The sequence below is a fragment of the Asterias amurensis genome, chromosome 14 (assembly GCF_032118995.1).
Source record: "Asterias amurensis chromosome 14, ASM3211899v1".
Taxonomy (NCBI): domain Eukaryota; kingdom Metazoa; phylum Echinodermata; class Asteroidea; order Forcipulatida; family Asteriidae; genus Asterias; species Asterias amurensis.
The window spans coordinates 1,833,213-1,845,256 of record NC_092661.1 but is presented as its reverse complement, the minus strand read 5'-3'; the positions used below and the strand labels follow the sequence as shown (position 1 = coordinate 1,845,256).

Here is a 12,044-nt window from a genome sequence, read left to right as displayed (position 1 = left end):
AGGTTTCAAATCTTACTAATCATTTGACTAATTGTCTCTTACAGGGTTGGTTGTTGACAAGACCTTCTTCCCAGCAAGACGTCTTGTATAACCTCTTTGCTGAGTACTTCAAGGACACCTACAACTTTGCCATGCAAAACTGCGTTCCTAAAATGGATGTAAGTCAAGACTTTTCTCCTTGTATTTTTTTGAACTGGCCATAAATGCCACCGAATTCTTTTGACATAAACAATCGTTGGTGACCACATTGGTGCCCACACTGTGCCAATCCAAATGCAAATAAAAGATTTAAAAGATGTTTAATTTGAGTTGGGGGTAAACACATATTATTAGGTTCCACACATTACACCAGTATCTGTAAAGCGCTGTAACAATATTGTTAACTTCCTGATGAAAATGTAGAATCCATCACATTGTTCTCGTACCCAATGCTAAAATAAAGGATTCAAACTGCCGCTATTGGTTGTCTAGTGGTAATACAACTGCTTTAGAATTGACAAAGGTTGTTGGTTCGAATCCCGCATGAGTAACATTCCTATGATTTGTAATAACTTGTACTCCTAGTTATATAATTCTGTTTCTTATGTTTTAATTTGTCCATACAATTGATACCTGATTTTGGTGTTGAACAAAGAATTGACTAGAGTGGGATTCGAACCAACGACCTCCAGATTAACGTGCCGGCACTCTACCAATTGAGCTATCTAGCCCTATGTTGGCGGTGTCCCTATTTGTCAATATCTTTGTTCAGGGGTGCCAGTCAGAAGCCATACAACCGTTAACTGCCGTGTAGCCAGGGATCACACCCAAATTACGATACAACCTGGGAAGCGGCAGCCAGGGGATCACCTTAAGGGGATGCGACTTTTTGTTTCAGATATCAATATAAACCACAAGGGAAACTGACTGGGTAAATTTTTGAAATGATTTTGGTGTTAACAAAGAATTGACTAGAGTGGGATTCGAACCAACGACCTCCGGATACCTGCTTGATACCTGCTTAGATTCTGACAAGTGCCATGTTCAGCGCCCTAGAGCATGTCGATATGATAAAAGCCCTATATAAGTTCTGGTATTATTATTCTTATTATCATTAATCCAGATCTTGGAGTGCATGTACATCCGTCAAGCGGTGGATCTCCTGACTGGTCTAATACCTAGTGAGGACAGTAATCCATCTCGGGAGCATCTTGAGAGACTCTTCATCTTCTGCCTCATGTGGTCCATCGGAGCTCTCCTTGAGCTGGACGACAGGAAAGCGGTAAGACATCGCTGTAAAAAAGAATCCCTGTAGTTATGCTAGAACTTGGAAAAGACATGCAAGTTACTGCAAATTTTAACCCTTTGACGAAATACAGGGCCTAATTTTATGGCTCTGCAATACCGCATGGCTCTATTTTTGTTATCGTCAGTCTCCACTTGCAATGCAAGCCCCGAATTTCTGCATTAGCTGTGTAAGTGTAGAATGACTTAGTTACGTGGAGAATGCAGGCACAGAAGTGAAAAATCTTTGCTAACCCGTGAATTACACTTAATGTAAGCGCAGAATTCGGTGCATCTACAAGCGCAAAAACAGTGCAAACCCTTTGAGTTCTATCCTCAGACAGGCCTGATTGTCATGGTCTCTAACCCTTTAGACAGAATGATAACATTTCCAGTTATACACACCACTTTTCTCATACACTGTAGGATAGGGTAGTGCACAAACATTGTGCGGTTTTGCAGTGTACAACATAATATTGATAAAAACTACCTTCTCTCCATCATGTCCATGGGGTTCTTTGTTAGTACAGGCATTTAGTTTGCTTTTCTGAGAGTCTTTGGCTTCACAACCAGAATAAATAAAACAAATCGAAATGAAATGCCCCTTATTCATCCAGTGTATCTTATCCATTCCAAAACAACAACATTTCTATGACCATCGAGTTGATATTTTATTTTTGTTTTGATTTTAGATGGAAGGTTTCCTCAAGGAGAAGGGGGGTCTGCAACTACCCAAGATTGACGCTTCTAGTCAAGATACCATCTTTGAGTATGTTGTGAACAGCGCTGGCAACTGGGAGCACTGGAGCGATAGAGTAAGTCATCTTGCCCCCTTCCGGGCCTGTAATTACATGGAGGTCATGGCCCTCTTTTGCCCCCTAGGCCCAATTTCATAAAGCCTGTAACTGCAAAAACTTGCTGAGCAAGAAAAACTTGCTTAGCAAAAAAAAAGGTTACCAGCCAGAACACCCCACAGCTACCTTTGCTGCGGTCGATTTCACAAAACGTTAGGATTAATCTGAACTCGAGTTAGGACGAGTAACCCATCCTAACTTAGGATGGGTTCAAGGCGTCCTACGTATTTGGATACGGAACTGAACCCGTCCTAAGTCATAAGATTAACCCTAAGTTAGGAAGAGTTTGGTGAAATCGACGGCTGGATAGTTAATTTAGAGGTAGTAGGGTGGTTTCCCATAATTGGCCGACCGTGTTAGTCGACGAGGTAAAAGGAAACACGTGCAATTTCGAGGCATGTTTGTGTGGATCATTGTATTCTACTTTGAAAAAAACATCTTTCGAACCATATGCACTTCATAACAAATGGTTACAAACGCTTTTCAAAGACCAACTCGACCGATCCAAGGCAACTTGTTCCTTTAATTGGTTCAATATGTATTTATCTGTGACAGGTTCCAGAGTACATCTACCCTACAGACAGTACCCCAGACTACTCGTCCATCTTGGTCCCTAATACAGACAACGTCAGGACTGACTTCCTCATTCAGACCATCGGCAAGCAGGAGAAAGCTGTGCTGCTCATCGGTAAACAATCTACCAGTTACCACTATCTACCTATCTACCTGTTTAACCAGTTACTTGTTTAGCCGTACCTACCCGTTTATCTGTACCAGTTACCAGTTTAACTGACAGGTTACCCATTTATCCATGCCAGTTACCAGTTTAACCGTACCAATTACTCTTTTAACTGTACCAGTTACCGGTTTAACCGTGAAATCTGTTTTCAAATTTCATTACTTTTTAAACGAAGCCAATAAAGAAGCAAGGTTTCCTTTTCTCTGAAATGTTAGCCCCAAATCCTATATCCAGCTGCTTTTAAACGCATGTCCAATGTCATCTCAGCATTCCAAGCCTAGTGGCAAGCTTTGTGCTGCCTGTTTCTGTGTATTTGCTACAAGCTTACCATAATTTGTAGCAAATATACAGAAACTTGACTCTCAAATTGGCAAGCTCTACATACAGTCACTTTGTGTGGTGGTGTTTGTAACAAGTCAATAAAACACAATGGCACTTTTTGTGACTTGCAGGTGAGCAGGGGACAGCCAAGACGGTGGTCATCAAAGGGAACTGTGCTAAGTACGATCCTGAAAGACATCTCACTAAGAGTCTTAACTTCTCGTCTGCTACCACACCCAACATGTACCAGGTAAGGATAGGATAGCTCTGAACTTACACCCAACTTAAGCCCCGTTGATACTGCCTACTAATTTCAACGTCGAAATTTCACAACAAATAATTTGGAAGAGTTGAGCTGTGTTCAACTCCTGCGAAACATTTTCTACAAAAACAGCAACGTGACGTCAAAGGAAGTATGGACTTGGATTCAGGGACCCAGGGACCTTGTCCAGGACAACCAGCGGAGAAGTGGGTCCAGGACAACTTGTGTTTTATATATAATTTGGGGGGCTAATCAGTCTTACTCGCAGCTAAAAGCTGAATTGGGAAGGACGCAGCTACAACGTGTTCGAGAAACAGGAATGCAAGGGTGCCTTTGGCTTCCAGCCACGTTAACCCATTATGACCACGGAGCACAGCCAAGATCAAAAGTGTTTGGTTTTTCCCGAGGGAGAAAATCGGATAGTCTGGAAAACCCTTGTGGCATAGCAGAGAACCAACTCACAACTCAACTCACACATGGCCCTGGCCGGGAATCGAACCAGGGTCACCTTAGTGAGAGGCGAGCATGTTACGTACAAGCCTACCGTGCCATCCAAGATGCTCCGTATATATTATCTGGGTCTTACCCAAACACTGTTGTGTGTTAGCGTTGTATCTCGCAATTTTTTTCTAAATCCTGAGAAAAAGGTTAATACAGGACAGGAAAAAGGATAAACGGCATAATACTCGGGTTGGATTCGAGCCTGCGACCTTTGTCAATTCATTGTTTCTTGTCTTTGTTTTGTAGCGTACTGTTGAAAGCTATGTCGACAAGCGTGTAGGTACGACGTATGGACCACCAGCTGGAAAGAAGATGACCATCTTTGTGGACGATATCAACATGCCTATCATCAATGAATGGGGAGATCAGGTATGTATATATAAGGCTGGCTACGGCTGTCGCTAAGGGATTAAACTGAGGTCATGGCCTTCATTGCCTTGGTCTTGGCCCTTTGTGCCCCTTGAAAAGTTTCGGCTAGACTTTCAAGATTTTCTAATGGAAGTACCTCTCTGGGAAAACTCCTTTAAAGAAAGAGGCCAGAACAACACACCCTTTTTGTCTTTAGATGATAGTTTATTTCTTTTTACATTCGTGGCCAACGGCCAAATTACAGTAAAAATTAACTACCCACACATGTTTATTGTCGTGTAATTCCTTTGCCAAACAGTAGACACTAATCTTTGAATCGGAGTATGAACAAACCAGTACAACTAGTTGCTATTTCCATCGAAAAGTTCACTTCCTGATAGCTGCTAAAAAGTAAACTCACTGGAATCATTCAAGATACTGCTGAAGACAAACTTGTTTAAATTCTTTTTTTTTTGCCACCTTTTTATCTGTGTTGGACAAATCCTAGTGCTTTGCAACCTCTTGAAAAGGTGCGTCCATAAATGCCAGCTTTTTATTGTTATTCTAAACAGATCACCAACGAGATTGTCCGTCAGCTGATGGAGACCAGAGGTTTCTACAATCTGGACAAGCCGGGTGACTTCACCAACATCGTGGATATCCAGTTCATGGCCGCCATGATCCAGCCCGGCGGTGGCCGTAATGACATCCCCCAACGCCTCAAGAGACAGTTCAACATCTTCAACTGTACCCTGCCGTCCAATAACTCCATCGATAAGATCTTTAGGACTATTGGATGCGGCCACTACTGCAAGGTAAGACTGCGACAATCTTTGTTACCAGTGGGGATCGATCTCAATGCACCATTGCTTCCCTTGCTTGATCAGTACCTCCTCAAGTGTGACTTTGGAACTTCAAATTGTAATGGGATATTTCTTTGGATTTACCAAATTTAATTAATTCATCCTGCACATGCTGCATGTCCTGTGGTTAATCCATACTGTGTTGGTGACTGCAAAGAGCGCTCTGACAAAAGTTTTCGAGAAAAAGCTCACAACTTCATGTGACAAGGGTGTTTTTTTCTTTCATTATTATCTCGCAACTTCGACGACCGATTGAGCTGAAATTTTCACAGGTTTGTTATTTTTTGCTTATGTTGAGATACACCAAGTGAGGAGACTGGTCTTTGACAATTACCAATAGTGCCTTTTATGCGTTACATTTTCTGTTCGTTTTCCTCTTCAGGAGCGTGGCTTCCCAGATGAGATCCTGGAGCTGGCCGATAGCCTGGTATCAACCACCAGGAAGCTCTGGCAACGCACCAAGATCAAGATGTTGCCGACTCCGGCTAAGTTCCATTACATCTTCAATCTGCGTGATCTCAGTCGAATCTGGCAGGTAAAGATATTATTGAACTATTTTTTTTTTTTTAGGAAAGCAACTTTTACTTGATGACTTTGATAAACTTTTTAAGATGAATCCGCGAATGTTGGCAGTGGTGTGTCAGGGCCAAGGGGTAAGAGCAATGGACTCAAGCTCTGGTGTTTCTGATCAACAGAGTGTGGGTTTGAGACCCGGTCAAGACACTTGTGTCCTTTAGCAAGACACTTAAAAGTTATTGCTGCGTCCTTCGGATGGGAGGTAAAGCTGTAGGTCCCATGTTTTGTGTAACGCAAACCCAGTGCACTTATCGAAAAGAGAAGGGGTACGCCCCAGTGATCCTGGTTTGATTGGCAGCATAATACGCCACAGCACCTTGTAAACCATTACATGGTGCTATGTAAAGGATTAGGTCTCATACTTTAAATATAAAATGTAGCTCCGCATACCTTGCAAGGAAACAATACTGAGTGCCCATCGGGCGTGGTAAGGTGCTTTATAAGAACTCGGTTTAACTATTAGTATTATTATTCTGGACTTTTGATGTGTCAGGCTGAGTGCATCAAGATCTGATTTTGTGACTGAACAAAGATAGATTAAAATTTGTTTGTTTTTGCTTTGTGCCTGCAGGGTATGTTAAACGCTGTCTTGTTATTATGAATGTTGTTTTGTAGTTGTGTTGGGGCTGAGTGGTCTAGCATATCACGTTAATTTATAACTGAGCACTGATTGCTTACTTTGCTTGTTTGTGCTTTCTTTTTGCAGGGTATGTTAAACACCGTCTCTGATGTGGTAACAGCCCCACCTGTTCTGTTGAACCTCTGGAAGCATGAGTGTTCTCGCGTCATCGCTGATCGCTTCACCAACCAAGAAGACAAAGTCTGGTTTGAGAAGGCTCTCATGAAGGTAAGATAATATTTTTATATTTCTTTACATCTGCTCACTCCTCTTCCAGCCACCACCAAAAAATATGGGCACGGTTATAATCGGCGTTCTGTCACCCTTGTTGCGCTATAGTTTGAAGTTGCTTTCGAGGTGGATTATAACGGCTCCTTTGAAGGGAAGGTACATGTTTGGTAATTACTCAAAACAAATATTAACTTAAAAACTGACTTGGTAACGAGCATTGGAGAGCTGTTGATAGTATAAAACATAGTGGGAAACAACTCCCTCTGAAGTAGCATAGATTTTGAGAAAGAGGGTATTTCTCACTAAAATAATAAAAGACTTCTAGCCTGAAGTCTTTTATTTCTGTCTTAAAGCACACAACTTCGTCCAACAATGGTGTTTTTTCTTACGAAGACTGATTGAGCCCAAATTTTCACAGGCTTGTTATTTTATGCTTATGATGGGATACACCAAGTGAGAAGACTAATCTTTGACAATTCCCAAACATGTACCTTCCATTTACAGGTCCTATTGTCGGTGATGGATATGATGTCTGCGTTAGTAATGTGTTCCAGTCTTCGAACACTGTTTTGGATATTAATGAACATACCCCCGGAAGTGATTCAAATATGTTCGAGAGCGCCCTCACGCAGTAACAAATATGACGCATCTAAATGAATTGAATTGTCAGTAAACCTAGTCAGTTCTTATTCATAATTTGACATGACGTTTTTTTGTTTCTGCAGCTTGTAGAGGAGGATCTGGGCACTGCTTTCGCTGAGCAAGTAGACAAGGAACCGTACTTTGTGGATTTCTTAAGAGACGCTCCTGAAATTACAGGTAAATAACCGATTTGGGGTATTTTACTACAGAGCATTCAAGCTCAGATAACCTGCAAATGCATTACAGTGCACATGTACGCACAATTGCTAAACTTAAGCAGAAAACATTGCTTAACAACGTTTGCTCAGCACGATACCGGTCTCAGACGGTACTTATACATAATGACATGCAGCTTTGTTTAGTCAGTAGACTGAAAAATTGTTAGAGAAATTGGCCTACATGAATTTTTAGGAGTTCAAAAGTTTCAGTGGGTGCGTTCGTTTAGCTTCCCTGGGTCTACCTCGCGGTGCTCACTCGGGTGAGCCCCTGACAAGAGCTAAACAAACGATCACTCACCGCTCTCGTAGTGACGTCACGCACCTGGGGCCAGCCCCCAAGTGACCCACTTCACAAGCAGGGCACTGGGGGCTGACCCGGGTGAGACCATGGAATGACGTCAAAGCTATTCGAACGCACCGGGGGAAGACCGGGGATGACCCAGGGAAGCTAAACGAACGCACCCTATGTAGAGTCAGTCACTGCTGTGATGGGTTCTCCTGAAAAAAAGACCTGTGGTTGGTTGGCTCAGGGCTAGGGTTAGCACCAGTGGAAGACCGGGGTCGACCCAGGGAAGCTAAACGAACACATCCTATGTAGAGTCAGTCACTGCTGTGATGGCTTCTCCTGAAAAGAAGACCTGTGGTTGGTTGGCTCAGGGCTAGGGTTAGCACCAGGGAAAGACCGGGGTCGACCCAGGGAAGCTAAACGAACACATCCTATGTAGAGTCAGTCACTGCTGTGATGGCTTCTCCTGAAAAGAAGACCTGTGGTTGGTTGGCTCAGGGCTAGGGTTAGCACCAGGGGAAGACCGGGGTCGACCCAGGGAAGCTAAACGAACACATCCTATGTAGAGTCAGTCACTGCTGTGATGGCTTCTCCTGAAAAGAAGACCTGTGGTTGGTTGGCTCAGGGCTAGGGTTAGCACCAGGGGAAGACCGGGGTCAACCCAGGGAAGCTAAATTAACACATCCTATGTAGAGTCAGTCACTGCTGTGATGGCTTCTCCTGAAAAGAAGACCTGTGGTTGGTTGGCTCAGGGCTAGGGTTAGCACCAGGGAAAGACCGGGGTCGACCCAGGGAAGCTAAACGAACACATCCTATGTAGAGTCAGTCACTGCTGTGATGGCTTCTCCTGAAAGGAGACCTGTGGTTGGTTAGCTCAGGGCTACTGTGTGGGTTGCACATTGGGTGGGGAAGCCCCGTCTAGTAGTGCGGGTCAGTAGACTGTTAGATGTCAGAGGAGGAAGGGTGGTAGGATGGTATGCCAAATACTGCTTATGAAGTAACTGATAATTGTTTGTTTGAATGATCTTCCCTGCAAGGGAACTCGGCAAACTCCCACAAAGGGATATAAACACCAAGCTGGCACCGGCCAATCTCTCTCATACAAACATTGGTTTAACGTCTATGGTTATGAATTACACAAATCAAGAAATTGTGATTCAGAAACTAGACAACAATACTTATTCTAGTCATTGTGTAATCAGTGGTTAGCCGGGGAATTCGAACCCACACCATTGTGATTGCAAGTCCTGCAGTCTAACCACTTAACCATGGTGACATAAGTAACTGATATTTGATGTTGTCTATTCTGAATATTGAAGGTGAAGAGCCAGACGATGCTGACCTAGACGCACCTAAGATCTATGAACCCATTGAAGAATTCGACCAGCTTGGCGCCAGACTCAACATGTTCTTAGCCATGTACAACGAGGGAATACGAGGAGCTAAGATGGATCTTGTCTTCTTTAAGGTAGATTTCTTTAAAAATCTCTCTTTACTTCAGGCTGGCAACTTGTCTAAGGGTAAAGTCACACTACTACTTACATGTACATGCAACCAAGACAATTAATTCTTGTCTTTCGAGTGGTGTTCTTGGTCAATGTTTTTATGTCAAAGTTGTCCCCACATCCCCCGTCCCTCGTGTATGTAGATATTTCATCTGCTGTCACAAACCCAGTGTCCCTTCTGAGCAGGGCCCAATTTCATAGAGCTGCTAAGCACAAAAATTTGCTTAGCACCAAATTTCCACGTGATTTTTAGGATTAGCAAACAACAGCTGAATATACCAGTAACAAGCAATATGCAACAAATTGAAATACATGTATGGTTGGTAATCCTGTTTTTCTCAAGGAAGAAATTTCATGCTAAGCAAGTTTTTGTGCTTAGCAGCGTTATGAATATTGGGCCCAGATCAACATAGGTCAGGTGCCTTCGACCTCTTTGAGCATGACCTTGCTTAGGCTTCCAGAGGACAAGCTTGTTGGTTGGAAGCAGATTTTGGCATTCAACTTGGGGGACACAAAATTTCTAAACTCTGTATTTAAACAAAATTTCTTTATCACCAGACAAAAAGTATCGCGCTGGTTTGTGTTGCCCTGGTCACCTGTTCAGTTGGTACATCCCAAAGTCAATAGTATTTCTTGAGTAATTATACCCTCTCGTGACAACATGTAAAGTATAGGTTTTACATGTACGATTGATGAGACTTTTAAAGTACATGTACATAAAATAGATTGTACATCATGTATGATAATGGCACTTTCAGAATACACAAAATGTATGGAACATGTGCGACCTTGGCACTGAATGACTTACCCTCTTTTCTTGCTATTTCTCACCCTCAGGACGCCATGGTCCATCTCGTCAAGATCTCTCGTATCATCCGTACTCCTCAAGGAAATGCTTTGCTGGTAGGTGTGGGTGGCTCAGGCAAACAGAGCTTGACTCGTCTCGCCTCCTTCATCGCTGGCTACAAGATATTCCAGATCACGCTGTCAAAGTAAGTGCAAAACTTAAAGATGAGGTCGTAGGTCGGTAAATACTCCAAAAGATCACAAAACATTAACAAAAAATTACTAGGTGAGATGTACTGCAGCTGTTGATAGTATAAACTGTTTTGAGAAAAGGATTCCCTTCAAAGCAATATGGTTTGGATTTTATTCCACCCAAACATTTGAATGTGATGAATCATGTCTGAGATTTCTAAAGGTGCATGGGTGTCACAGTGTGAATGCTGGACAAGAGATGCGGGTTGGTACCCACTGTCGTTTCGCTTCATGTGAATGGATTTGACCTTCTTGTGTAAACACTGCGTCAGTTCTTCGCTGTTTTCTCAGCAAGTAGACACTGTATTGTGTGTCTTTCACTGTATCTTTATTCATAATTTTGCAAATAAGTTGGCATTACAAAGTCAAAAACCAATCTATGCACTACCTTTAAGGATATTTTGAAACATACATATGTTACATGTAGCATGAAAGTTCATCTGTGTTCGAGACAACTAGTGTGTAACTTTTGATCCCAACACTACAAGGTTTTCGACTGAAACTACAGTTTGTGGACACATGGTCCCAATACCACATCATAGACTCCTCTCTCTCTCAGTCGACCCAAGTTGTCACGTTGCCGCATGTTTGAGTTGGGCTCTATGTCTGACACGCCACACAACTCTATCCTGCATACAGCTGATAAGCTCCTCCTTGTTGACTACTCCTGCTTCTTCAATCTACATGGTCTTGGTGGGTCTTCCGGGGCCGCACCTGCCATGAGTGGGCTCCCATAGGATGACTTTATTGGCTGGTAGCTCTGGGTGCCGTAAACAGTGACCAGCAAGGCGCAACAGGCGCTCCTTGATCTTCTCACTCAGTGGGGGATGTTGCCATGGAGCTCGGGTTGTGAACATGGTGAATGCTGGGCAAGAGATGTCGTGGGAGATTTGAATGTTATTTTATTCATAACCAGTTAAACGTCTCAACCCTTGTATTTTTCTTGTTTGACTCAATTCAGATCGTACAACGTGAGTAACTTGATGGATGATCTGAAGTACCTCTACCGTACAGCCGGTCAGCAAGGCCAGGGTATCACCTTCATCTTCACTGATAATGAGATCAAGGATGAAGCCTTCTTGGAGTACATGAATAACGTACTAGCTTCAGGAGAGGTGGGTTAACAGGAGTCTGGATACCAGACCATATATCTTTTTAAATACTGTGTACCATGCCTGATCTAGGGGCAGAGGGTATCCATCCCCTCCTCTTGATGTTCCCATACTTAAGCGTACTATTTTCTGATTGCAAGGAAGTGCCCCCCTTCCCCAATAAAACCTTCTAGAAAATTCCTGAGATTCAATGCATAATGAAGACACAATAGCGCAGGGTACCACCTTGCCCCATCACTAAACACATTACTGAGAAACCACTTTCAGTTAAGCATCAAACACTTCATAAGCACATAGGAATCAAATTGCGGCGTATGTCAAAATAGGTTATACTAGTGAACTTGGAATTGTCAAGACTTTGTCAAGTATGTGAACTGAACCACTAAATCAGGGCCCAATTTCATTAAGAGCTGCTTAAACACAAAAAGTAGCTTAGCTTAACAAAATTAAGCTTACCAGATTAAGGTTACCAGCCAATCTACCCTGTAACATGGAAAGTTATTGACATGTATTTTGCTCATTTCTACTAAGCAGAACATTGTTAAGCAATATGCTCTGCTTAAGCCAACATGGAAGCAGCTCTACATGTTTGTAGATGGTCCAGAGTGGACTCAGATAAGGGAACTGAATTTGCATTATGGTGGATCAGAACTGCCAACTCTCCCT

At 42.8% G+C, this 12,044-nt stretch overlaps 1 protein-coding gene across 5 annotated transcripts in view; it reads left to right on the top strand.

Annotated features, from left to right (window-relative positions):
- Positions 1-12,044, top strand: part of LOC139947184 (dynein axonemal heavy chain 5-like) — a 92,443-nt gene that overhangs the window by 56,169 nt on the left and 24,230 nt on the right. For all 5 annotated transcript variants that reach the window (XM_071945052.1, XM_071945050.1, XM_071945051.1 and 2 more), the window contains 13 exons: positions 45-158; positions 1,103-1,261; positions 1,956-2,078; positions 2,673-2,805; positions 3,309-3,427; positions 4,187-4,309; positions 4,861-5,103; positions 5,534-5,686; positions 6,434-6,574; positions 7,303-7,396; positions 9,043-9,191; positions 10,066-10,220; positions 11,228-11,381. In XM_071945052.1, coding sequence (XP_071801153.1) covers positions 45-158; positions 1,103-1,261; positions 1,956-2,078; positions 2,673-2,805; positions 3,309-3,427; positions 4,187-4,309; positions 4,861-5,103; positions 5,534-5,686; positions 6,434-6,574; positions 7,303-7,396; positions 9,043-9,191; positions 10,066-10,220; positions 11,228-11,381 — 1,860 coding nt within the window. The remainder of the gene's footprint in view (positions 1-44; positions 159-1,102; positions 1,262-1,955; positions 2,079-2,672; positions 2,806-3,308; positions 3,428-4,186; positions 4,310-4,860; positions 5,104-5,533; positions 5,687-6,433; positions 6,575-7,302; positions 7,397-9,042; positions 9,192-10,065; positions 10,221-11,227; positions 11,382-12,044) is intronic.